The sequence below is a fragment of the Vespula pensylvanica genome, chromosome 4 (assembly GCF_014466175.1).
Source record: "Vespula pensylvanica isolate Volc-1 chromosome 4, ASM1446617v1, whole genome shotgun sequence".
In the NCBI taxonomy this organism is placed as follows: domain Eukaryota; kingdom Metazoa; phylum Arthropoda; class Insecta; order Hymenoptera; family Vespidae; genus Vespula; species Vespula pensylvanica.
This window is the reverse complement of record NC_057688.1, coordinates 4361529-4388316: the sequence shown is the minus strand read 5'-3', so window position 1 is coordinate 4388316 and position 26788 is coordinate 4361529. Positions and strand designations below refer to the sequence as shown.

The window sequence follows — 26788 nt, the reverse complement described above, 5'->3', positions numbered from 1 at the left end:
AGTATTTTTATTAAAAATCTACCTTTTGATTACTAAACCTTGATTTTCTCAATACACTACAATATTATAAAGATAATATATAGATAATAAAGATAACAAAATAAAGTTCCATATAAATTGTATTTTACATTTAAATATGGAATAATTCTTAATCATATCGATTAAAATTATATTATTTTATGGCATAGACATAAACAAACGAAGTAGAATTATTTATTTTCTGAACATTTTTATATTATGAAATAACCTAAAATGCTAAACTACTTATCATAATTGCACTATCAACTGTATAAAAATTACTTTGATAGTGCATTGAATAAATAAAATGCATGTATGACATTTCCAAGAACATTGTAAGAATGCAATCTAGCAAGTTACAAAAGTTTTATAACTTTATTTGTATGAATATATTTGTAGGTGAATATATATGTATCTATATGTGATCAACTTAATTTCTACTTTCTACATACATATATATATATATGAATTTTGCTTTGGAAAACTATTTAACTCAATTTAACCCAAATACATTAAAAATATAATGTGATAATCAAAACGGAGACGTAAATGCAAATAATATTACGATGTCGTAAAATCTGCGCGCCACCATCTGTATATATGATTAAAAAGTACTTGTTATTACAGATGCAAAGTATTTATTTATATCTTTCATGTATTCCAAAATAAATGTTTTATACAGATATTATTTGTGCATAAGCATATAATTTTACCTAGATATACTTTCTTGATATTATAACTCTATAGCCGATTCGTATGCGCTAGTTACAACGTAGACTTTATGACTTAAATACAATCCCATGATGCATTAGTGATATCAACATGGCGGACACGATTGAAAGTGAGTATAACTCAAATAACTTTTGATCGAATTCAAAGCGTAAAAGGTGTTTCTACTTATTAAAAAAACGATATCTAGAACACCAAATTATCTGGTTCCTTGTAATAATAGGATAAGATATTAGGTTGATTGCAAATAAACTATTACCCAACGTTTCAGTTACGGTTGAGACGACCTGGTTTAAAATTTCAAAAATGACCAATGCATAATTGAAGCGGGACAACAAGATATTCATAAAGCAATATTAGATTTAACCTTTAGAATTTTTTCTATTACTTTATATTGTTACGCTTTTTTTTAGAAAAACGTACAATTATTTTCATAAGACTAGAAATTTGAATGATGCAACAAGTGAAAATAATCATTACAAAATTCATTGCAAGTTTGGTTATGTTAGTATTTTGAAGTTAAGATATAATGATTTAGATCCGTTAAGGCGGAAGAATTTACGTAAGACATTGAATATGTCTTAACAATTAACGTGTGTCCTTACAGTTTTTGTATACTTTCTTCTTGTATAATACATAATATTATTATATTCTTATAATCAAAGGTATATTATGTATTTTAATAATCTTGAAACATAGAAACATAAAACAATATAAAATTTAAATTGTTTCTTAACATTTTTAATTTCTTAATATTTTTAATTTCTTAACATCTTTTTTTTTAATTATTTTATGTATTATATTATCAAATTTGTGATCAATTTCTTCCTTAAATGTGACATTATTTTATAAGTAAAAATAAACAAAGAAATTTAATAAAAAAGTAAATTACACTAATAATTTTGGCTGTAGTTCAAATAAATTAAAATAAAAGTTTAATAATATAAGAGATAAGTCAATAAAATCTATTTGTTTAGATGAGTCAGCTGAAACATTATTATCTATTAAAAATGGAGGGTATCCTACAATTGATGAAATTAAAACCGAGGTAGTAGATGATGATACAATGGATCTGGATGATCAGCAAATTTCAAATCATTCAATGGATTTGCATATGGATACAGAAGAATGTGAGCCAATACCTGAGCTTGGACCTGCAGCTTTAGGTCTTCAACGAGTAGGCACTCAACCTCCACCTAAACCAAATCCACCTACTCAACCAGTCCAAGTTTTAAATCGTAGAGGAATGCCGGCTAGAATTAGGAAAAAAAATAAATTATTTTATGATGATATTTTAGTTAATCATCCACATCATAGGTATGTTATTATAAAAAAGATTTAAGATTATTTTACATATAGTATTTCATATCTTTGATACCTTATAGAATCAAGAAGGATCCTTCTAGTACAGATGTTAAGCAATCTCCTAAAAAAATAGCTCGTCCATCACCAGCAAAAAAACAAAATAGAATAATTAATGAACCAAAGAAAGCTAATAGCAATATTTCACATATTCCTAATATAATGCCAACGGTAAAACAAGAAAAAGAACCTGATAAATCTATGCAACCACCTTCACCTGATAGAAAGATAGGACAAAAGATTGGAATGAGACTAAGAAATTTATTAAAATTGCCCAAAGCACATAAATGGGTTTGTTATGAATGGTTTTATAGTAATATTGATAAGTAAGTGTTACTGCGCTTGTTATTACAATGCTGTGTACTATCTTATTTGTAATATCTATAATATTTTTTTTTTTTTTACAGAACTTTATTTGAAGGAGATAATGATTTCATGATATGTTTAAAAGAATCATTTCCACAATTAAAAACGCGTAAATTAACTCGTGTTGAATGGTGCAAAATTAGAAGAATGATGGGCAAACCACGTAGATGTTCACAATCATTCTTTGAAGAAGAAAGAAGAGAGCTAGAAAGAAAACGTCAAAAAATAAGAATGTTGCAACAAAGAAAGACTGCAGATATAAACAGTTTCAAAGATTTACCGCCAGAAATACCATTGCAATTAGTTATAGGTACAAAGGTTACTGCAAGGTTACGAAAACCACAAGATGGATTGTTTACTGGTAGTATAGATGCAGTGGATACAAGTAATAATACTTATAGAATTACATTTGAGAGAGCTGGTCTTGGAACTCACAGTGTCCCTGATTATGAAGTATTGGTAAGTTTTTATATATTTTATAAAAATATCATAGAATAAAATCATATTACAGAAACATGTTTTGATATAATGATACAACATTAATAAATATATTTTGTAGTCAAATGAACCACCAGAAACCATAAGTGTTGCTTCATTTGCTCAAAAATTTAGACCAAGACATGTACAATATGTACCTTCACCACCGTATACAGTAAAATTATTATCTCCACGTTTAAACAATGATCCACTAATCTCTAATGCATCAGCGTCAGTACCAAAGAAATCTCATATTGGTGGTAGTATGAATGGCTACCCAGTAAAGTTGCTTGAGTTCATGGTAAAAGTAAATAAAATATTAGCAGCTAAAAAATTGAAAATTAAAAAATTAAAAGAAATGAATAGTGAAGCGGAAAAACGACGATCGTTTGGAGAACCCTTTCCACAAGACTTTGAAAGAAAATATGCAGGGTATGCAAAATACATAAATTCATTGATTACAAAAATATTTGCTATTGTCTTATCAAAATAATAACTTTTCAGAATTATAGTCGAATTGGAAAAAATGAATACAGCTTTACAAGATTATTTAAATGATATACAAGAACTTTGTCAAGAAATAGCTCCTGAACCTAGTGTTGCAGCAATGTTAGCACCGTCTCATCTTCGGGAAAAATGTAAACAGGAAGCATCAGATATGGTTGCTAGGAATAATATGATTCATGATAAAGAACCTGGAAAAATGAATCAATTAGTAACAGACTTAACAGCTCTTATGTTACAAGTGAAGGTAATAACATTATAATTACTTTTACATTAAAATTAAAGATTTCATTTTTATTCTACATAATTATGTTCTTTTTCAGAGTTTATCTGATTCTGATAGAAATGCTTATGAATTAAAAGTGCTTCAAGGTACTATAGAACAAATAAGATCAAAGCTTAGTCCACAAAATCAACAAGTTTTTCAAAATTGCGTTGAAATTCATATGCAGCATATTCAATTAGGATTAGGACAAGTAGGTGCTTTAACACCTTTTATGGCTCAAAGAGCTTAACATATATGAAATCATATAGTTTATTCATTGAATGCACAATCCCAGATGGAACAAGTGATATGCACGTTATGTGCTCTATAGTTCATAAAAAACATTTATTTTAACACTGTTCAATATAAAATATAGTACTTTTGCTCATTAAGATTCTTTATAAAATATAAGATAGATATAGATATATATATATAGATATATATATATATATACATATATATGTATGTATATGTATATGTATAAAATTAAGCATAATGATATATTTTCTGTATATATAAATTCACAAATAATGTATTCATCATTTATTGTAGATTTCATTTTATAATACAACAAATATTTGAGAGTAAATATAAGCAGATAACTATTGTTTAAACTGCAGAATTGAAATTAGAATTAATTTTTAATATACGTAGTAAATTCGTTTTTACAATAATTTTACAATAGCAGCAAATAAAAATAATAATGTAAAATATAATAATTTAAAATAATATATTTTGAGAGTATTCTTTTGTGAACTTCAATATGTAGCCTACATCTTTATTTTTATACAATGTGAATGATAACTAGGGATTTCGAAAATTAATTTCGTTGTATTCATTGAAAATCTTCATTGATATTTTACAAATTCTTGTAAAAATGTTTAATCTAAAAAGTTTAATAATACTGTTTGTATATCCGTTACGATTTGTTTTACAATTTAGCATTAGTACAAAAATGCTATACTAACAATTGTAGTAATTAAATGTTAGGTAAGTATAGGTCACTAATGATAAATTAAATATTTTTTTTCATTTATGCAATACATTAATTTTATGAATGGAATTTTATTTTTATTTTCATTTTCATATATATACTCAACAGAGAAAATTTGTATAAATGGTATATCTTTGTTATTATGAACAAAAAGTGGAGATAATAAATATACATTATTCTAAGAAAAAAATAGCATTTATTCTTTTCATGGTTTATATTCAATATTTACTAGACATGACCGTATAATATATAAAACTTATATTTTTAATGTCATACATCAGACAATTCCATAGTGTGCTATTCATTACAGACATGCACTATAACATCATTATCAATATAATAAAAAATTATATTGATACATTTATGTAGTATTTGTTTGATAATGAACAAATTTTTGTAATTTTAATAAGCATACTTATGTTATATATTTGAAAATACAAAATTTATTAAAAGAAATTATAATTTAAATTATTTAATCAAGAAAATAAGAATATCTAAACGTTTTGAAAGTTTAAGAAATTGAAACTAATGAATGATTGATAAATGAAAAAGAATATAATATTTTTAGAAACACTTATTTTTTTTAATGATATATACCATTTTTTAATAATGCAATTTTGTTATTACTCTTTTATGAATTGAAAAGTTAACTGCAAATGCCATTACAATTTCTAAAGATCTTTTCATTATTTTTTCTGGACAAAACAAAAAAACTGTTAAAGTCATACGAAATGTCAAATATATTACAAATATTACCTGTGTTAACAGGGTAAGTTTCAAATATACAATATAATATTTATCTAATCACGAACGTTGCACACACATTAATTTTGCTTTAAAGCTTTTATACATAATCATACGAGTAGTTGATAATGGCATCTTTACTTCAAAAATGGTAGTAGCATAATATAGTAAGAGTATAAGATGATGCAACAATTAACACATTTATGTTCTAACTTAAAAATTTTTACCTATGATATTAAATTTGTTGCAACATACTGTGTACTCTCATAGTTATCTCATTATGCTTTCTTCTCTTATAGTTATCTCATTATGCTTATATAGTATTCTCATTATGCTAGTCAAATACAGTACCTAGATATTTTATTTTCAATTTATTTTTTATGTTTATTTAAAGTTTCTAGTAAAACATCTGCATCTTCACTAGTTTTCACTCTTAACAAAACTGGTGTAGGTGGAGGTTGTGAATCTGGCAGACAAACCAACATTATGGTATTTTTATTCATACGTTGTGTAGGAATACTTTCAGTTAATAAAGTATTCAACAATAAATTTCCCAATGAATTTTCTGCTCGTACTATTAACTGCGTCTTTCCGTTTGGCGTTGGTTTCAAAAACAATGTCCCTATACCCCTATCACTAAAAACGCCGTCTTTTTTAATAAACACCTTACATCTGAAAATATAATAACAAAATAGTCGTCGATTGTACATATTTTATTAATTTATTATACTATTTTAATTTTATACAATTTTATTCATTAATTGTATATTCATAAAAATATTCTAATTATTTAGTAGAATAACATAATTTACCTTTGTTCATAGATTGCTCCTTCTTCTGTAACTGGTTTAAAGTCTGGTTTTGGAGGTTCCTCAGCATCATCATCTTTAGATTGATTTTCAGATTTGTCCTCGTTATCTTGTGATTTTACGACTTGAGCTCCAAATGAGAATGGTTTTGTACTAAAATGTAATGGTTTTTTTTTTTTTTTAGATCAATATCAAATACTTCAATAAAAGAAGAAGTAAAATATTTTTATGAAAGAATAGCAGATAATTACTTTCCAAAACTAAAACCAGCAGATGGGCTAGTAGCTGTAGAACTTTGACCAAAACTAAATGTAGTAGTATTAGAGGATGTAAATGTAAGACCACTACTTATTTTATCAGATTTTGATTCATTATCATCTTTAATTTCTGAACCTGAAGTTGGCTTAGTCAATAGTGGGTTTCTTTCAGAATTTGGTTTGTCAAATATATTTTTATTAGTTGTCTTTGTCTCAACATTACCAAAAATTGGTTTCTGTATGTTGGTAAGTTGCTCTATGTTATTAAAAATAGATTTTGGAGTATCTGATTTTTGTTCTGTATTACCAAATATTGATTTAGCATTAACACTGACATTTCCAAAGATTGATTTTTCTGGTTTCCAATCTGATACTCCAGAATAAGCTTTTACATTTGTAACTTCATGAGTACTATCACTTTCACTTTTATTACTACTATCTTTGCTATTATTTTCCTTGGTGTTATCCTTTCCAGATGAAGTTTGTTCATCATGTTTTGGTTTCTTAGATTCATTCCCATATTTTAATTCTATTTCATTTAAATAATTTGCATAATCCTTAAATATAGGTGTTAAAATACAAAATGGATTTGCATCTACATGTGTTTTAATCCACTGTGCAACACTTTCATTTAATCCTTTTAATTGCGCAAAGTATTCTGGAGATTTTTTAGAAACTTTGTCATTTTCTTGTTCATTTTCAGATTTTTCAGTTAATGATGGTTTGACTTGTTGGACATTTTCTGTCTTACTAGTTCCATTTTCTGAACTTTTGGTAATTCCACTATTCGTGTTTGATATTGCCGAGGATGATGATTGAAAAGTAGTACTTGTAGATGCTAAAAAATTAAATGGAGATGAACTAGTAGTTGGGGTGTTGAAACCTGTAAATCCACCAAATGCATTTTTGCTTGTTTCCTGAAATATATCAAATTTGCTTGCAATTAAAAAAGATTATTATTTAAGTATGGCAAATAAAAAATATTACACAAAATTTCTTACATCTTTTGGAGCTAACCTACGCCTAGCAGCTTTAATTACTCTTTTCTGAAGAATTTCGTCAGATGCCTTTGTAAATGTTCCTGCATCTTCAGGTTCGTTTTCTTCATTCCAATTATCATGATTTAAATCTGTAGTTGCCGTACGTTTAGTAGCCATTTATAATGTTTGTAACTGAATATTAAAAATTGTATACGTTATATTCTATAAATTTTTTAAATATATATATATACACACATATACATATATATATATATATATATTTCTGACGTTATATTATTATACTTAAATTTAAATCGTGAAAAATAAACGTTTATAATTTATTTTTAAATAATATATTATATTTTTACCAAGTGATATTGTCAACAATATCGTCCACATTCAAGAGGTTATAAACTAGAATGAAGCAAACAAAAAGTATAAATTGATTTTTACACGTCTGGAAAAACGATAAGCAAAAAATGGAAATGATAATGAGTAAAACGATCTATTTAATTTATTTTATTTACAAATACTTTTTAAGTAAAGTTTATAATACCGATCAAATAACCTCACAATGTTCGAAATATTGATTTTTTGAAGGAAACACCATACATTATTAATGTTAAAGTAAGACTTACTATTATAAAAAATGAAATATAACAATCAATAAGGATTTACAGGATAACTATAAAGTTAAAATATTTACAGCATTCCAGCGTTTATATTAATTCACTACACACTGATACTTTGTGTCTGTGAGCAAATTTGTCCGGGATCTACAATCATAAGATACGGTATGAATCGTCAGGCTTGGCCAGGATAGAAGGAATGGTCTACCAAAAATGCTATTTTGTGTAAAATAGAGATATATATATGATATTTTTAGGCTAGAGTTAAGCTCAAACAAATCAAAAGTGTTGAAAGAATATAAATAATGAATCACAACCAAGTATTTACTACGGAAAATAGTGAAAATATCAATTGTAGGAACTACATTGAAAAAATAAGAAAACACGATGAAAAGTTAAACGGTTTAATAATCTTATAACAAATATATCTTTTTCGATAAAGCGTTACTTATAAAGTCAAATTTAGAATTACAAGGATATACGCTCTTAATATCACAACCGAGGATGATAACGTAACATGCTTATTCATATTCATATTCATTTTGTAAACACAACACAGTAGAAAAAGATCGAATTTGCTACTCCTAAGAAAAATAAATAATTAAAATGCTTCATCGATGGACGAAGTGTTATTCCCAATTAAGTACGCAGATTCAACGATAATAATCGATAGAGCTTTAAAAATTCTCATAAATCGATAAAAACATCTTAGAAGAGGTAATAAAGTCATCTTCGATTCGTCCATCGAAGAACCGGGAAAATCGAGACAGTTTTCGTTTCTCGAAACCATGAAAAAATGGAGAAAGATGGTTAAGTTGGCGCGAAAATTAGTTGAGTGATAACGATCTACGTGTATGTCGATGATGTACCGGTGGTTTGTTTTTTTCTTTCTTTTGTTTAATTTCTTGGAGAAAATACGTAGAAGTCGAAGAAAGGAAGGGAGGAGGTACGGGGCGCTCGAATCGCTCGGTACGTCTTTGCGCGCGCGCTACGTCGAGATTGGTGGCAGCACAGACGTTCGCTGACGGGCGAAGGAGTCGGTTCTCGGTGTCGGTGTCCGTATCCTGTCTCGTGCCCGTGTTCGTGTCCCACCGACTTACATTGCGCTTTCGTCGCGGAAGGGCAACAACGCGACTAAGGAAGGTACGTGTGCGCGTGTAAAAAGAGAGAGAAAGAGAGAGAGAGAGAGAGAGAGAGAGAGAGAGAGAAAAGAGGAACACTTGTATTGTTTCGTTACGATCTGAATTTCCATTTCGTTTATTCGTGTGGTCGGAAAAGTGTCAATCGGTAAAACTTAAGTAAAAAGTAATTTTTTTCAAAGATATTCTCGCGTGTGAACGATCAAGAGATCCGCTCGTCCGCGCCTCGCTCCTGTCTTCTCGCGGTCTAGTGGTGTGGTACTGTAGTATAGTGTGCCGTCGACGGTGGTAGTGGTAGAGCTGCTGCTGCTGCTGGTAGTGGTGACGGTGATGATAGTATAGTGGTGGTAGTAGCAGTGCACGCTGCTGGTGTTCGTTCGTACGTCGCGGCTCTCGTCGATTTGGCGGCTGGGAGGGGGGAGGAGGAGGCTCCCCATCCTCCCCTTCTCTCGCTCACGTTACTACGGTTATCCCGTATATACTTTTGGATGCGAAAAACGCGCATACCTGCACCACCAACGAGTATGGAGATATCTAAGACGCTACAGGAAGAAATACTCACCGTGCAAAACAAGCTGAAGAATGCCATACGCGATCATCAGGTGAGAAAATGCCGATACTAATCTGTGTCAATCGGTTATCGTAGACGCGGGTAAAAAAGTTGAAGACGACCGGATCAAAACTTTTCCTTTTTCTCTTTCTCTCTGTTCCTATTTCTATATCCCTTTCCCTCTTTACCGGTTCGCTTTCCATTTCTTTTTCTATTCGTCTTTATGAGTATGTAAGTACGTAACGATCGTTCTTCTATCTGGCAATCGTTCACGCTGATCGCCTTTTCGATGATTCGAGACGTGCACGCGATAGAAAGAGAACTTCAAAACAAAGTACAATCGAACAATTTACTTTTGTCGATTTTAAATCTTTGCGCCTCTGTAAAGAAGCGAGCGGGGAAATGCATGAATCTACTAAAAGCATAGTATAGCAACACTAGTATAGCAATGCTTCTTTTTGTTTCGCGCTCACTCATACACCGACGCACTCTTCGCTTAGCTCTCTCTCTCTCTCTCTCTCTTTCTCCCTTTCTCTCCCTCCCTCCCTATCTCACTCTCTCTCAGACCGTTTCCTCCTCGCTCGCACTTCCTTTCTGTTCGCGCGTCTTTACCCTTCCTCTTTCTCTTCGCTCCACCTCTTTTCCCCTTCCTTTCTTTCATAGAGACGCGCAAGATATCCATGCCCATACCGGATTTCGCATATAGATAAAAATTTCGTCGTAGCTCGCGTCGTTATGTTTTTACATAAACATATTTGGAAGTCGGAGACGAGAAAATGGAGAAAGCACTCGATCGCGGCGTTCGGTTGTGTTCGAAATTTCGAACGAAGATTTTAGGATTCTCGGAGCGCGCGCGCAAACGAGCGAGCGTGCGTGCCGTCAAGCGGGGGTTACAAGAAACGCTGTTGCTCTCCTCTCGCATATCACGTCGTTTAAGAGATTCTTCGATCGAAAGTTCCGCATTCGTTCGCTCGTCGTAATAGACGAAGCAGCGGCATAAGCGTATATCATTGGATCGAGTTTCGTACGAGAAAACTCGTTCGATATATCGTTCAATAAGAAGGAATGTAATATCATATACGACGTTCGTCCTTGCTTTTTCGCCGGCAACGACGAACGTTGTCGAAGACCTTAACCTTCGTTGTTCGCAAGGAACGACGAGTCGACTCTGATGCGACGTGCGACTTTGAAGAAGTTTCTGTCTCTTTCTTTTTCTCTTCCTCTTTCTCCTTTCTCTTCCTCTTTCTTTTTCTCTTTCTCTTGGAGTGTGTCGCGCTTCAATTTCGTTCTTTCGATTCTTATTTGCGTGAACAGTCATACAGCGAAACATTCGAATACAAGTCAATGTCTTAAGCAACGAATTAAAATGGCCTCGCGAACGATCGAATGTCTATGCATATATGCGACTGTTAGAATTTGCAGGAATGTAAAATAGAATAAGAGGACTAATCGAAACGCGTATTCTTGTCCGCTGTCATATACGTTTATATATATACATATATATAGCGCGTCGAGACGAGCAGAACTCGTCCCTATATACTCGAGAAGACAATCGGCTGTCTTTCAGTTGTTTCGTGCTTCTAACGAATAGAATCGCTTGCGTGATTATCTTTATGCAATAATTAAAACTTTTGATACTCTTACTGTCTAAAGAAGGGAGGAAAGTTGTTGAATTCGATGCGCAGTTGTCCATTTTTTCTGGACATCTTTTTAATGTTCCGATCGATCTTGACGAGCAGTATACGAATATTAATGGACTATTTCTCTTAATAAATAATAGATAAATATTAATGGCCTGTATTCTTTTTTAAAAGTTCGAAACCTGATTTCTATCTACGATTTAATAAACGATATATGTGATTCGAACGATTATGAAATTATATAATATTCAATTCAGAAATTAATTTAATTTATTTTCACGTTTAAAACGTAGTTTATCCATAGTCTTCAAATGCAAAATGCATTAGAAACGTCTTTCCTCTCTTTTCGTGAATTAAAGAATTTTACGTAAAACGAAACGTTTCTTTATGTTCCTCTCTGGAGCGAGACTCGGTAGTAGTCGCAACGAATATTCTCGTTTATTCGATACCGCCGGCATCGATACTATGCCGTCGTTTAAAGAGAGAAGGTTATCGAGCATTTTCAAGAAATGGAAATCTTATGAAACTATCGCGTATTTTGACAATTTGTAATTGGCGCTTCATTTTTCATTAGCCAATCATAGTCTCGTGTCCGATTTCTAACAATTTCGATTAATGATTGGCTATTGTTATATAAATACGAATCAATCGTTACCCGTAATCGATGTTCCGCAATGAAAATCGTCGAGAATATTTATGCACTTGCGTAATATTCCATAATCGAGAAATATCGTATTAACATATCGTATACGACTAGTCTCATACATAAAGAAGGATTTATGTGTGTGTTACTAAGAGGCATACTGATGTTTGTAAACACATGAAGTGTACTATAGAACGTTTAGATAATCAGTATTACGAATATAAATAAACTATATCGCCTCTCTAATGGTAACGCTAATTATAGTGTACGTACAGTTACGTCTCCTATCTACGTCTATCATAGTGAACTATGAAGTATTACGCTAAATCGTACTCGGTGTTGAGAAAAATAGGTTAGATGCGTCTAAAAGCGGATGAAGAAACGAGAAGTATTGTCATAGCCTTTCGGACTTTTTCTTGTACGTCGTTTACTACCACTAGTAACTCGAGAGTGAAACGCGATGAGGGTGAGAAAGAAAAGAGACGGTGCCGTTAAATGTACGTGTACTCTTTCTACTACGTGCGTCGTAAAAGTTGGAAAAAAATGGCGAATGATCGTGAAGAACGAAGAAATTATGAGTCCTTTAGATAAAGATATTTTGAAGTTGCAAAAATTGAAGGATCCCTTTGGTAAACGAATACGAAATACGTGAAAATAATTCAATTTCACGGTCTAGTAAAAGCAAATAGAAATTCTTAACATAATCTATTTAACGTTTTATTTAACTGTTTTATTTAACTATCGTTGATATGACTTTTCTTTTTATAAATTCTAGATATGCGTGGGCAAATTGAAAGATGATCCACACGTAAGTAACCTTTTTGTATCTAAATATTTTCATTTTGACGAACATTCGTTCGATACGAATAAAAGGAACGAATGCGTCGTTATACTTGTCATAACAAATTAAAGCGACGCAAATATAAGATATTCTTTTTGCAGAACACTATCATTCTCGGACGGATACAGGACATCCATTTACACATCGTCTCTTTGGATAGATGTCAGGTAAGTTGAACAGATTCCAACAAATTAATTTCTTTGCTTTCCTCGAAAGACGTGGAAAGCAAAACAATTGGGATGATTAATGTTATCGCTTATCACTCGGAACAAGAAAATCATCGTGCGATTAAACGCAGTCAAAAAAATAACAAATGAAAGGGATATACAAAGTATTACTCGCCCTTGACTCCATTTACACGTTAGAAAAGTTAACCTTGTTTCATGTCGCAAGTCTAGAAAGATCATTCAAAAAGATATCGTTTACTTTCAATTATCGAAATGTCCAACTGTTCGATTCGTTGTCTCATGGTACAAGTTCGAAGGAAATATGCCTGCTAAAGAGCAAAGTTAATTTTATTTGTCAAAAGATATGTAACATGATTCGTTTGCTAGGCACCTTTGTGTTTTATCTCATGACATCTTTTTTTACGATCCTCTCTTTCTTTCTACGACGATGAACCACGGACGAAACGAGTACTAGCAACGGGGATGGGAATGGGGATGGAAGGGGGGGGGGGGGCTGAAGCGACGACGGTAGAGAGCAAGTAACTATAAGTAGGGGAGAACGAGCGAGAATACGGGAGAGACCAAGTCGGAGGATGAGAAAAGAGAAAGAGCCTCCCAATCGATAAAATATCTCGCGCAATATCATTTTACCCTTTTTCTTTTCATCCATTTTCCTTTTTTCATCCGACTAAAGCGCATGTATTTTTCTCTCTCTCTCTTTCTCTCTCACTATTTTCGTTTCTCCTCCATCGACGTAATACGTTCGAGAAATAGGAAGACTTTTCTAGAAATCAAACATCACGTTTCTCATTTTGTTACGATCTATTTTTCTTCGGTCTTCTTCGCGTTTCTTTGAAATTTAATCTATCCGGATTATCGTTTAGGTTAGTTTCGAGTAAAGAACTTTTTTTCTTTTATTAAGTAGATTCGAAGATTTGATTAAAGCGCAGTGATCGCTTTAATAAAGAATTATTTCCATTTTATAACAGTATCTACTTTTTCCGTTTGCAGAAACAAGTCCTACAGCGGTTGCGCAAAGAGGTCGAGGCATTCAAAGCGCAAAATGCAAACGGGCCGAAAGTTTCCCTAGCGTCGTTGCTTGGTTTGGATAATAATAATCGTCATATCACGAATAATAATGATAAGAGAAGTAACAAAGTGGTGGGAAACACCAACAATCTTGACGTTAAGATATCGAAGGATGATTACGAGGACACGGTACGCAACAGCGACGTACCGTCGCCCTCGCAAGAAAATTCTCCTTCCAAGTGAGTAAGAATTGATGATGCTTTCATTTCTGACCTTTTTCAGAATTTATGAATATATGCATGTACTTGGTATTTTCATAGAGATCGATCGAGCTCGGTGGAGACGATATCCGGCGAGGACGATGTCATAGAGGTCTCTATGGATGAAAATTCAAACGAGACGCAAGAGGAGCTTGATAAAAAGGATTGCAAGAACGAATTCAACGAAAAGATCACGTTCCTATCGAATTTGAGCCTGATCACCAATGCGAGATATTCCGAATTACAAAACAAGAGGGTAGAAAGGAAACGACGTAGCACAGCTAATCCTCAATTTGTGTACTCCTGTTTTGAAGCACCTATGGTACATTATTTTCTTCCATGTCACATTTAGTAAATTTCGTTAGTCCTTCGTGAGACTGCTCGTTTTAAAGAAAAGCGTATCTAACGTTAGGTCGATTCAAGATAGGTTTAAAATTCGTCACGTTTTACCGTCACGAAATCGTTATTGTATTCTTATATTGTTTGTAGAAAAGGAAGAGATGCACGTATTTGCAATCCGGTGGAAGTGCACCTCAGACGAGACAAACGACAGCTCGCATGAATGGACCATCGCCACCTCCTGTTAGTAAGACAGCCTTACCAAAATCTACTTCGCCACCCTCGAGAACGACGATAGGAAAATCTCTCATTCCCCTGCAAAAGTCGATGACGAGACCGAACATTCTTAGGAACGCATCGGAAAACAAAGTCTATACCGGAAAGGGCAAAGTTGAAAATGGTTCAAATTCCATGCCATTACCGATCGTTGGTACGAAAACGATACAATCAACTGGTAGTAGAACTGTCCATATACCAGGATTACCTTCGAGTTTAACGATAGAGAGGATCGAAAACGATTCGATTGTTTGTATAAGGTGTAGAAATCCAGGTCAGTGTCACATGTTATATAACAAAAACTGTACATACATATCGTAAGTGAAAGACAACGAGAGTGGTGGATTTGCTTCTTTTATTGACTAGAACTATTAACTTTTCGTTGCCGTCGAGACATCGTAGGTTTTTGAAGCAAACGATCGATACAGGGTGAGGTATATAAGTAGAGACATTCAGAGGTTTTTCTTGCTTATACATCTATAAGGATATTTTTCAGTAAAAAGTTACGATCGAAAAATGATACGAAGAAAGGGATTCTCTTTTAATTGTCATTGTTTTACAGCGTTCTCTTTGAAATATATCATCCTGTATATTCTGTCGTGTCCACTTCACTTACGAAACTTTAAATATCTCTCGATCTATGTTTAATTTGATTTACCTCGGCTATGTTACCGTATACATTGTTTGTAAATTTAATTACTTAATTAAGGGCGATTACATGCAGGTACTCTGACGGTATGCGAAAATTGTTCGGCCAACTACCATGTATCCTGTCATTCCGTCTCACCGGCACCCCCAAGAATTTGTCCCAAATGTGCGTTCGTCGAGGATGACGAGGAAGAGGAGGAGGAGGAGGACGCAGAGGTCCAGGAAGCTGAAGAGGAGGACGAAGAGGAAGAAGCGAATGGAAGAGAATCCTGCAATAAGGAGGAAGAGCTCGGTAAATCGTCCTCGATGCCATTGATGATTTCTTCCTCTCTAATGTCGTGCGTGTGATTGACAAAAAAGTTCTTGTTTTCTGCAGACTAGCTTCTGCGAACGTTCGCGATACGCTTTTCTCGCTTCGCGACATTAACGTCTCCCCTCCTCCTCAAAACAGAGAAAAAGAAAAAAAAAACGAAAAAAAAAAATGGAAGCATCAATAGCTTTCGACTATTTCGATAATTTTACGATGCAATGATTTTCGAACTAGTTATACGCGAACGTATAAGCGCCGTGTATATTCTTCAAAATGAAACTCGGAAGAAATGAAACACAAAACTTAGAGAAACAAAAAAAAAAAAAAATAATGAGAAACAAAAAAATACAGGAGTTCGAAAGTTAGAGTGACATATAAGCATTTGTTCTCAGCGAGAGATGCGTTATACGTCGCTCGAAAGCGGTGCGAGAATTTGTGTAACATGGCTCCACCACTTTTAGATTTAACGTTCGACGAGGTATCGCAGCGTTGCCGCAGACTCTAATGAACATAAGTGCACGCAGAGAATGAATAAGCGCGAGATGGCAGCCTGTCGCAAGAAGCGTCAGCGTGAGTTGAGGATCGGCTCCTTGAATACGGCAAGCAGAATTTGCAATTAAGAAGAACTTTTTGGTCGATCGTCGTCAATAGGGCACCCAAAACAAGTATATTGAACGCGAAATATCTTGCAGAGGAGAAAGAGAGAGAAAGATATGAGCTGCGCGAGCGAAACTCGGATCTAAGATTGCAGGTTTACGAGTTGGAAAAACGCTCGCAACTACTTGGCCAGTCACTTGAGGTTCGTTTAGTGGCCTGCGTAGAACAAAAAAAAAAAAAAAACAATTTAATCGACTTATACTTTCGTTTGGAATGCCCTTAAGTTCGTTCGAACCTTTCAGACGTTTATCTCATTGTTGGCTCTTTTATTATTTTTATTTCCTCGTTAATAACGAAAAGACCGCTACGTATTCATATTTGTTTTTCTTAGTTTTCCTTTCGTTCGCATTGTACAGTTTTATTTTATTTCGTACAGTTGAACACTTACATATTTATGTTATAGCATGTTAATATACGTGAATTTTATATATCCATGGACATTTTTTTTATCTATTCGACTTTAAACAAGATGGGTCTTAATAAGCTTTTATCAGTCGATCGGATAGTTTACTCTTGTTGATTCATTCGACGTGTATAGAATTCGAGTTATTACCGTCTCGTAGTTTATTTTGCAGTCTTCGCCAGATTATTTTCATGATTTTATCAAATCCATTAGCTTTCATAGAGAATGACAGTTGTTCGCTTACTTAGATACATGTTCATTTGAATGAGTTAAGAAAAAACTTTATGTAAATCGTTAATACGCGTGTAAGCAACAAATAGAGAGCATTGCGTTGGTATGGAAATTTATGTAAATGGTATTATCGTACAAATTTCGCGAATTAATAGTGAGTTTGTAGACACGTGAACACTCTACAATTATTGTTCAAACAATTATTATGTTTTCATCACGAAGTGAGTATAAATCTTGTTTTGATCATTACTCGAGCTATGCACCAAAAGCATGCGTGTCGTTTGTATAAAAATTTGTATAGAAAGTAGGATTTCTTATTTTTCTATTACATCTTATAAGCAAACAAACGAATATACGAAAAGAATAGTATTGATTTGCAATCTTCTAATAATAATTTCTTCTTTCTTTATCCTTCAGCTACAGCATCGTACGCGTCAAGAGCTATTAGGAAAGCAGGAGAGGACACAGAAATCCATAAAGCGTCTTGTGGACTTTATAAAGCTGATGCAACTACGAAAAGGCACGTGCTCGCCTCCGCGCTCGGAATCGGACAGCTTCCATCCTCGACCTTCCTCATCCCAATCTCCCCGGGTAACGTCACCGCCCCCAACCACGAGTACTCGACAATTAGTGCAATCGCAACAAGAACTGACGTCGAGCAATCAGAGAACAATAATGGCAACGGTAACAGTAGTGGCCGATCCTATTCTTCGATCGTCCTCAACCATTTGCCACAGTCAAACATCAGTTACGTGCAGTCAGAGCCATATGCCTATCAATTACCAATCAGTAACGTTCAACCAGAAAAGCATCAGTCATACCTCATCGTTAAAAAGATCTCAGATCCAATCGGAAGGTCCACTCAGCTTGCCATCGGAACTCAATCAGAAGGACAGAGTCTTTCAACCTTCTTCGACTCCCAACTGCCAACCACGTCCCGATACGAATCACGCGTTCACTCTGAGGTCACCCTCGCCCAATCATCCGTCTATCTTGAGAAGCATTTCTCCGAGTCGATCGGCCGAGGTCGTAATAAGAAGACAACCAATCGAACAATACCAGCTCTCAACCGTATCGTCGATTCCGAAGAATTCTCCATTACTACCAGCGACCGTCCTGTGGAACGATCAACCTACAATGGCAAGAAGCCCAGAACTAGACAGTCTAGAATCAAGCTCGGTATCGATCATCTACGATCAACAACAAGAGACGCGGAGTTTATCCTACCCGCTTACGACGGTAGCGCAATCTCAACCGAACAATTCCCAATGTCAAACAGTGCCAACACAAAAGAGACGTTTCTCGGAGGTCGGTCAAAGAATCGAACACGATCAAGTGGCTTACTCCACTCTCTCTTCTCAGGCTACGACTCCTCCAATGTCGTCGCCGACGATACCACCCTCGTCCTCTCACGAACCACCTGTAATAATACAAACGACAAAAACCGCACAGACCTGTACCAACAATCGTATCGCAAAACTGATCGTTTCGAATCAATCGAACACCCAAACGAACACCAGCGCGGGACCATCGCAAAGTTCTTCGAACACGTGAAATTGGAAGAAGCGCATATATCAGCGCCACCTAGAGCAAAGCTAGCGTGCAAGAGCACGAACGTCGAGATCGAGGAGATCGATCGAACTCAACAGGATCAAGACGAAGGGGATTCTCATCGAAGTTCCGACAACGAATTTCTCGATGAAGAAACCACACGAAATTTTAACGAACGAGTTGAACGAGTGGGACCAAATGGCGAAGACGATTCCCGAACTAAGACTCTTGAATATGTTGAACTTGTGGATGCAGAACCATGTTCGAGAACGACAACGAAAGGTAATGTCGATGGGAATATTTCATCTATAGAAGCAATATTGGAAGTAAATGATCAGATTTCGTCTTCGAAGAAAGACCTGCCCGAGACGTCGTCTTCGCAGTCCCAGACCGCACAAGTGAGTCAAATTAAATCCGATGACGAGGTATCAGTTCCTGATGATAAGGCTGACGTCGAGAGACAAGACTTACATGGTGGCCGATCGTCGTCCAGCACTCCTGACAGTGACGTTCCACATAAACCACCGATCATTGAGGAAGAACGATCCTCTATGAAAGAACTCGATGAAGATCTAGGCATTAGCTCCGTTTCTCTAGAAAATATGCGCGTTTTGGAACAATTTGAGTCTGCTATGCTGGAGGCCGATTGTAGTAAGACCGCCACCTGTTAGAAATTAATTAGAGTAAACAATCCTGATTCTGTTGGCGCGCGTTAATCGTATTCGTAGCTGCCCTTTGTTTTCTTTTTTTTTTTTTTTTCTTCCATTGTCTGTTATTAGTTACTTTCATTCTTTAACGAATCAAACTCTTGAAACACAAGGTATACTACGTTGAGGATTGTATTCATTTTTTTAGTCTCGTCCTAAAATCAGCGTAAATGAGTTTGATAGTAGCAGTATTTTTTTTATTGATTTTGCTGTATTTTTTTTAGATATAGTATCGTTGACAAATCAATGGTGATAGTTATGGAGAAAGGGAAGAAAATTGAAATTAAAAAAGAGAGGAAATAGAAGCAGAAAAGAAAATTGTGTATCTTCTTTGTTGTTTCTTTTTGTTTTTTTTTTTTTTTTACATTATATATATTGCATTCGTATCTTCCTTTTTTTTAATTATTTATCAAGAATATTGATATTTGCTAGAATGGTGTTTTAGGATTTTTTTTTTATTGATGAAAGTTTACGTGAATTCCACGTGTCGAAGGTGCTTATCACTGTTTGTTGTTACAGGTGTATATTTTTCGATGACATCAACAAATTATTCCTTATTATTACTGATTTCGATACACTACGATCGGTCTAATGCGATGAATTTTCTCTTGTTATTTTGTGCGGTACGTTCCTAATCACGATTTCACGCGTAGTTCCCATGAGATCTACGAAAAATATAAAGAATTCGCATATCGTGCAGTGAATGAAATATACGCTGTTATATTTAGTGTGGAATATTAACAAGAACGGAAATGAGAGAAGCCTAATTTAAGGCAAATCTAGCCATATTACCATACTGCCTTATTAGTTCTTCGAATAAGGTATTTTTTATTAATAGTTACCGCATATGAACCCAAGAGAAACGCACGACATATTGCGCTCATTTTTGCGGGTTTATGGATATAATCAAAACTTGCTACTATTGCTGCAAAAGTAGATATTAAGAGTGTGAATATGAACGAATGAGTAAGAAGTGTAGTAGCAAAAATATATTCTTATGCCTAGTTAGTTATGATTAAATACGTATCGACTGTCTTTTCATTTATATTATTATTAATACGAATGCTTTTTGATAATTTCCGTTACGATGGTTCTATTATTATATTAATCATAAAAGATTTATCTTGAAATTGTGAACTAAATGCATTCGTTGTAGCATGTTAACAGGGTATGTTGATCTGTTAATATGAGTTGTATTTTTGTACTGTCGATCGTTTTTAAATGTGCATATTGTTTCAGTTAAATAATAATGATTGCAAAGATGGTCTTAGAAGAGTAATTACATATTCGGTAGACTCTTTGAATCTATGCCAGTGTTTTTCTTTTTGTTTTATTTTCTTGTTGATTGAGTTGATTGCACACGATACGACTATCTATTGTATACAATTACGCAAAAAATTGTTATGTGATGTAGATGACGAGATTCAAAATGAAATTCGTATTTTTATGAATAAATCGATTTAAACTCGACAGAATCTAATATAATACCCAGATATTCATTTACACAACATATTTATAATCCTCGTGTAGCATTCCTAGGCACTTTATGTGTCAACTTTAAACGATTTATCATTATAAATTTCTATAGTTTAACTTTTTCCCGTCGTGATAGTTATAAAAACATTGGTGTTGCGTTAATCGAAATTATTTTCGTTTGTATAATGAGTGACGTATGTTCGATCAATGACTACGTGGGAAAACGTAAATTCTACAGATTTACGATTTGGTGTTCTCTCTCTCTCTCTCTCTTTCTCTCTCTCACATTTTTGTTTATATTACATATACACAGCATATGGGATATAAACAAAGATGTATATGTAGTACAATAATATAAGCTACATTGAATTTATTTCCTAAACAACAGCCGCACAACACAATATTCTTGCATACGATGTAACGATGAAAGAGTGACTTATCCCAAATACCCCGGACATTGACACGAAAAAGTTAATATTTTCGTCTAAAGAAGAAATATTAACATATTTGCAACTCGCATTATACAGATTTAAGAGGGATATGAATAGAATTATTCGATTCTTTTAAAAATATACATATAAATTTTATATATCATTCACAAATATATATATATATATATAAATATAATGTACCCATGATTTATGTATTGTATATACAAATAGTCCAATACATGTAAGTATATTGTCCAGCTTCAAATATTAATTTCAAAAGTGAAAAGTGGACGGTGTATGAACTGACATTGGGCAATCTTTGACAAAATTGCACACATCAGTTCATTAACTTTGAACTTTAATTTAAAAATCTCCCATTGCTGCTATGATATTATATAATGCTGTCCTAGCATCACTTTCTTGAAATATGCTAAGAACTTCTGTCGCTTTTTGTGAGTGTTTCTTCTGTAACTGTTTTGTAAGTTCGATGCCAGGCCCTTGACTTACGATATTGTATACCTAAATATAACAGCACTCTCTTGGATTAATGAATTAATAAAATAAACAATGTTTTTATAATACAAGGTCATAATTATAAGATTAATAATTAATAATGATACTCACTTTTGCATAATCTACATTATCTACAGATTCTAAACCTTTATCTATTTCTGTTAAAATAGATGGGTCATGTTCTATATGAAACATAATGGGCGCAGAACATAAATTGAAAGACATAGCTGACTCTTTATTAATAAAAAGCCCTAGATCCAAATATGCCTAAAAACAATTAATTAATATAATTATTCATGATTAAGTAGTATTCTAAATTCTTTATATTTAATTGTATGACTAAATATACACTATACAGTATAGTTTCAATTTAAAAACTTACTTGCCAAGCTAATGCTAAATGTTTTCCAAATTCATAGCCCTGTTCTTGTATATCATCGTTATGACCAGCTAATTTTAAGGTACCTTTACAAGATTTTCCAAGTAAAGTACCAGCACTTAATACATTTCTTAATGTCCATTCTTTTACAGCATAGCCTTTACGATTTGGCGGAGGTATACATGGTAATGGATTGTTCTGGTTATCTCGTCGTCCAATGAATTCTGCTTCAGTCAAATCTTTTACAACAGTTGACATCAATTCAACAAGCTAAAAAATAGAATACAGGTTTTTATAGAATTAATAAAAGTAGAATATTATTTATACTTACATCTTGATTTCTAAGATTTGCCAATTCAGTACAACTGTTACTCAGCAAGTAATCGCCACTTAATAAAGCAATTTTATTACCAAATGTCATGTCATGTAATTCAGTTGTTTCTGTATATATACCAGGAGCTATATTTACAAGACCTTTATGTATAAGATGACTTGTACGTATCATTTCGGTAACTTCTGCTAACGCCCGTTGACTATAATCGATTATAAAATGACATTTGTATATTAAAATATTGTTTTATTATATATATAAATAAGTAAAGTACTGTACCTATGTAAAACACCAGCAGCTTTATCTTCTTCCATATCATCTACATTTAAATGACCAGCAGCTTTAGATATTAATAATACAATTAAACCCCAAGCTTGCATATTATTACGGCCATTATATATCAAACTTCTGTATACAAAGAAGAAGGACATTCATATCTTTTAAAAACAGTATATCATACATTTGGAATACTCACTTGGCTGTTTTTAACAATGGATGATTAGATCCAACTAATTTTCTTAAGTGTAAAGCCACATTGGCAATTTCATCACTGAGTAACCATCGTAAACTTAAAAAAGATGTTGGATATCCCACAATTTTCTCAGCTTCAGAAACAGCTTTATTCCAATCTGGTTTTTGACTTATTATCGGTTTTGCAGCAAACATGCAGGATTCATGTACACGAATATTTCTTTCTCTAGAAGAATGGATATTCCTCTGTACCATGAACACACTGTATTTATTGTGATATAAATCTTTAATGGCATAATCATTTCTGAGCAGATTTAAAACGAACTTGTACTTGGACATCTTCGCTTATACTAGCTAATTAAGAATGAACTTTCTCTTCTGCTTCGCGCTTGTCACGTAAGCAACAGGTATGTGTGTAAAAACATGCTTGATGTGAATCAACTTTCACATATTACCCTTGATTTCTATGAGGCAACTATGGAGACTAAATTAGTATAAAACAAAAGTTGCATCTTATTCGTTGGCAGATGACGCTAATGTCGTGATATCAATGACACTTTTTAACGATTAGATTCCTATATATATAACAAACATTCAAAAATCATCGTTGAAATTAAAAACGAAGCGTAGAATTGTTCACTTTTTACACAAATAATTGAAAAGAAGTTAAAAACTAATAAATTAATAAACTTAAACACGACTTGTATAATTTTGATATCACTGCAACGTTTTATGGCATAGATTCTACTTTTTTTCATACGCGAAAGCGATTAAAGCTTAAATAAGATAAATACAAAAATTCAAATTACTTTACTTACGTAAAGTAATAGAAATTCAAAAAATATCATCACTATGCGATAAATGACATACCACAGATAGGTATTTCTATTATTATTTAAAAATATTCAGATAAAAAAGATATTTTAATAAAAACGTCGACATTACAATATTATGTCATTTCTTTTTCATAAACTGTTAAATCCACTAGATAATTAACATATTCTCCTATTAAGTCTTCTCATTATCTCTGCTTTTATGATGATTTAGGTCGAGTATAGGCGTAATTCTTGTTCGATTTTGATGACCAAAGTCTCGTTTTAAAGATGAAAGTTTAAGCAAAAACATAGACTTCTCGAATTTTGGAAATTGCTTTATTTTATATGAAAAAAATCGTGTAAAAAAAATGACATTTCTTTGAGAATAGTTTATGCATAGAAATGAAGCTTTTTTTAAAAATCCCTCAAAGCGAGATCCTAGATTAAACCTTCGTCTTCAAAGTAACACTTCGTATATCAAAATCGATCAAGAATTACGTCTGAATTCACTATTGGCGTAAACGCTGTTTTCGACATTTTTCGTGATAAAAGTTTCCTATAGTGGCGCCCTCTGAATATTGCGGCAAAACAGAAGAAGCTCGTATTCCAACACTGATTTTCATATAAAATCTGGAATAGTGTATGGTTTGTTTCTATGAAATATACGGTTGCATTATTTCTTTTTGTGTGTCCCTAGTAGAAGTAGTTCACTTTATATTATAATAATAATAATAATAATTATTATTATTATTATTATTATTATTACTACTACTACTGCTATAACAATAAGATATAATATTAATATATAAGAAGAAAAATAATAAGAAGTAGAAGAAGAAATATATTTATATGTAAAATATCATACAAATCGTATACATTCTACATTAAACATATATGATAACAGTGATTTATAATAACGAAAGAAGAAAGATTATAATTAAAAGAATAAGTTACAATATAATCAATGTAGTAGTTGATATCTCACGAAGATCTACTTTCTCTATTGGGCGCATTCCATGTATCATTACGCGCGATGATTTTTTTATGCGTAATAACGATAAATCGAATTCGAGTCAGTTACATTTGGCACTTGGACCAGTAAACAAGTCACTTTCTTTCGTAGTAAGTAAGTTTGAATAATTAATATTTTTTATTGGTATACGAATTTTCTTCTTGTTTTCGTTATTAATAAGTGATACAAATAATATAACGAAGAAGAAAAGGTTTAGACAACTTTGATAAATGACAAACAATTAGTTATAATTCAATTTCAACTATACATTATGGATTTATTATTTCGTTATTCGTAGATTAGAATAAATGCTATTTTCGATTATATATTTATTTAAGACAAGTATAGCATTATTTGAATTTTACTAATAATTAATAGTTACATAACAATAATTTATAATAATGTATAAATTTGTATATTAGCTTAAAAATTACATTAATATACATTTCCAAACGCTTAACTCTCAATTCTGTTGAAATAATTGACACTTTCTATAATTTTATAATTATTTAAATAATCTATAATTTATGCGAAGTTTAGTGGACTAATCTTTAAACAATAGTAACTAAGTTTAAATATTCCAAATACACGATGAACGTAAAATAACCTTAATTAAAAATTTCGATTTCGCAGTTGTTGGTTAAGTGTAATGTCAACAAAAATGAACTTTTGATTGACTTTGGCGATTACTAAATCAGTCTTCTTTCGTACACCGACGAGTAAGTATCGAAGCTCTCTTCTCGTAAAGGGAATAACTTCAAAATTAATATTTTCGGTAATTTTAGATTTATTTAAACAAAATATAAGTACGCGGAATTAAATAAATTAATATTTAAACAATAATAAATTCGATTAAATATTAAATAGCTCGGAACACTTGTTAACAATAAAATAATTTTAATTTATTTTCTCATCGATTTTAATTTTGAGCTGTGGTCTTCGGCTCGTGTGACGTCAACAAAATTAAACCTTTAACCGACTTTGACTTTCACTGGATCAGTCGTGCGTTGTATCCCGACGAGCGAGGATCGAAGCTCTCTTAGGATACCTTTTTGTAAATAACAACAAAGAGTTAAAGCCATTATAGTCTTACATCACATATTTCTTGCAATGTATTTTATTTTAGAATTATATTTGGAATGGGCTGTCCTTGGCTTATGCGACATCTACAAAATTAAACCTTTAATCGACTTTGACTTTTACTAGTTCAGTCGTGCGTTGTATCCCGACGAGCGAGGATCGAAGCTCTCTTAGGATATGTTTTTGTAAATAACAACAAAGAGTTAAAGCCATTATACTCTTACATCACATATTTCTTGCAATGTATTTTATTTTAGAATTATATTTGGAATGGGCCGTCCTTGGCTTATGCGACATCTACAAAATTAAACCTTTAATCGACTTTGACTTCTACCGGTTCAGTCGTGCGTTGTATTCCGACGAGTACACATCGCAGTCCTCACAGTACGCGTTCTCCATGTAGTGGAGAGTAGTAGTAACGAAGAGTTAATCTAAATGTATAAATATATCACTCATTCTTTCAATAATCTATTCAAATTATTTTATTTTAGAATTAAATTGCGAAGTGAGGATACTCGGCTTCCAGAGACGACAACAAAGCCGGGTCTTTCACCGAATTTTACAAATATTAGTTCAGTTGTGCTTTGGACTTCCACGAGGTAACATAGAAATTTTCGCAGGGTGCCACTCGATCGAATATTGACGAAGAGTTTACGCAAGTACAATATTATATTAGTCACATTTTCGAAATTCTATATTACTTTTTTTGTTTCAGATTTCGAATTCGCACTTTCGGAGGATTTGAAAATCTACTT

The 26788-nt window shown here is 32.8% G+C and overlaps 4 protein-coding genes and 1 long non-coding RNA gene across 13 annotated transcripts; 2 read left to right on the top strand and 3 right to left on the bottom strand.

Moving 5' to 3' along the window:
* Window positions 1-728: 728 nt before the first annotated feature.
* Window positions 729-4749, top strand: LOC122628664 (protein lin-9 homolog). 2 transcript variants are annotated; one of them, XM_043811160.1, is made up of 7 exons: window positions 729-859; window positions 1725-2064; window positions 2133-2435; window positions 2517-2934; window positions 3035-3384; window positions 3457-3703; window positions 3780-4749. In XM_043811160.1, the coding sequence occupies exons 1-7, from the start codon at window positions 841-843 to the stop codon at window positions 3969-3971; spliced, it is 1869 nt and encodes a 622-aa protein (XP_043667095.1). In that variant the 5' UTR covers window positions 729-840; the 3' UTR covers window positions 3972-4749. The 2 variants fall into 2 exon arrangements, with proteins under 2 accessions (XP_043667095.1, XP_043667096.1); XM_043811161.1 differs by lacking the exon at window positions 729-859 and adding an exon at window positions 874-1412.
* Window positions 4750-4891: 142 nt separating this feature from the next.
* On the bottom strand, window positions 4892-8456 carry LOC122628666 (nuclear pore complex protein Nup50). Of its 5 annotated transcripts, none has more exons than XM_043811169.1 (5): window positions 8144-8456; window positions 7527-7697; window positions 6520-7442; window positions 6272-6421; window positions 4892-6131 (listed from the first exon to the last, which is right to left on the bottom strand). In XM_043811169.1, the coding sequence occupies exons 2-5, from the start codon at window positions 7680-7682 to the stop codon at window positions 5831-5833; spliced, it is 1530 nt and encodes a 509-aa protein (XP_043667104.1). In that variant the 5' UTR covers window positions 7683-7697; window positions 8144-8456; the 3' UTR covers window positions 4892-5830. The 5 variants fall into 5 exon arrangements, with proteins under 5 accessions (XP_043667104.1, XP_043667105.1, XP_043667106.1 ...); XM_043811170.1 differs by having other exon boundaries at window positions 7527-7727; window positions 8212-8456; XM_043811171.1 differs by having other exon boundaries at window positions 8212-8456.
* Window positions 8457-9359: 903 nt separating this feature from the next.
* Window positions 9360-10347, bottom strand: LOC122628677. Its single transcript, XR_006327095.1, has 2 exons — window positions 9836-10347; window positions 9360-9734 (listed from the first exon to the last, which is right to left on the bottom strand). It is a non-coding gene; the product is annotated as an uncharacterized LOC122628677 (long non-coding RNA).
* LOC122628660 (flocculation protein FLO11-like) lies at window positions 9729-20995 on the top strand. 4 transcript variants are annotated; one of them, XM_043811152.1, is made up of 9 exons: window positions 9729-9875; window positions 12882-12914; window positions 13049-13114; window positions 14126-14382; window positions 14464-14725; window positions 14893-15292; window positions 15743-15958; window positions 17685-19100; window positions 19176-20995. In XM_043811152.1, the coding sequence occupies exons 1-9, from the start codon at window positions 9762-9764 to the stop codon at window positions 19487-19489; spliced, it is 3078 nt and encodes a 1025-aa protein (XP_043667087.1). In that variant the 5' UTR covers window positions 9729-9761; the 3' UTR covers window positions 19490-20995. The 4 variants fall into 4 exon arrangements, with proteins under 4 accessions (XP_043667087.1, XP_043667088.1, XP_043667089.1 ...); XM_043811153.1 differs by having other exon boundaries at window positions 19172-19381; XM_043811154.1 differs by lacking the exon at window positions 19176-20995 and adding an exon at window positions 16669-16775 and having other exon boundaries at window positions 17685-18969.
* LOC122628668 (all trans-polyprenyl-diphosphate synthase PDSS2) lies at window positions 20840-23614 on the bottom strand. Its single transcript, XM_043811178.1, has 6 exons — window positions 23131-23614; window positions 22935-23063; window positions 22656-22857; window positions 22328-22594; window positions 22057-22212; window positions 20840-21951 (listed from the first exon to the last, which is right to left on the bottom strand). Exons 1-6 carry the CDS (start codon window positions 23463-23465, stop codon window positions 21796-21798), a joined length of 1245 nt encoding a protein of 414 aa, XP_043667113.1. The 5' UTR covers window positions 23466-23614; the 3' UTR covers window positions 20840-21795.
* Window positions 23615-26788: the final 3174 nt, after the last annotated feature.

What these genes read in the sequence shown, in the direction of transcription:
- LOC122628664 (XM_043811160.1), top strand. An exon ending in GTTAATCATCCACATCATAG is followed by an intron (nt 2,065 to 2,132) that starts GTATGTTATTAT and finishes GATACCTTATAG; the next exon opens with AATCAAGAAGGATCCTTCTA. An exon ending in CTCTTATGTTACAAGTGAAG is followed by an intron (nt 3,704 to 3,779) that starts GTAATAACATTA and finishes GTTCTTTTTCAG; the next exon opens with AGTTTATCTGATTCTGATAG.
- LOC122628666 (XM_043811167.1), bottom strand. Translation starts at nt 7,904, where the DNA reads ATGTGGACGATATTGTTGACAATATCACTTG. An exon ending in GTAGGTTAGCTCCAAAAGAT is followed by an intron (nt 7,443 to 7,526) that starts GTAAGAAATTTT and finishes GATATATTTCAG; the next exon opens with GAAACAAGCAAAAATGCATT. An exon ending in GCTGGTTTTAGTTTTGGAAA is followed by an intron (nt 6,422 to 6,519) that starts GTAATTATCTGC and finishes ATTACATTTTAG; the next exon opens with TACAAAACCATTCTCATTTG.
- LOC122628660 (XM_043811151.1), top strand. Translation starts at nt 9,762, where the DNA reads ATGCGAAAAACGCGCATACCTGCACCACCAACGAGTATGGAGATATCT. An exon ending in ATGCCATACGCGATCATCAG is followed by an intron (nt 9,876 to 12,881) that starts GTGAGAAAATGC and finishes TATAAATTCTAG; the next exon opens with ATATGCGTGGGCAAATTGAA. An exon ending in TATAAGGTGTAGAAATCCAG is followed by an intron (nt 15,293 to 15,742) that starts GTCAGTGTCACA and finishes GATTACATGCAG; the next exon opens with GTACTCTGACGGTATGCGAA.
- LOC122628668 (XM_043811178.1), bottom strand. Translation starts at nt 23,465, where the DNA reads ATGTCCAAGTACAAGTTCGTTTTAAATCTGCTCAGAAATGATTATGCC. An exon ending in GCTGCTGGTGTTTTACATAG is followed by an intron (nt 22,858 to 22,934) that starts GTACAGTACTTT and finishes AATCGATTATAG; the next exon opens with TCAACGGGCGTTAGCAGAAG. An exon ending in ATTTAGCATTAGCTTGGCAA is followed by an intron (nt 22,213 to 22,327) that starts GTAAGTTTTTAA and finishes AATTGTTTTTAG; the next exon opens with GCATATTTGGATCTAGGGCT.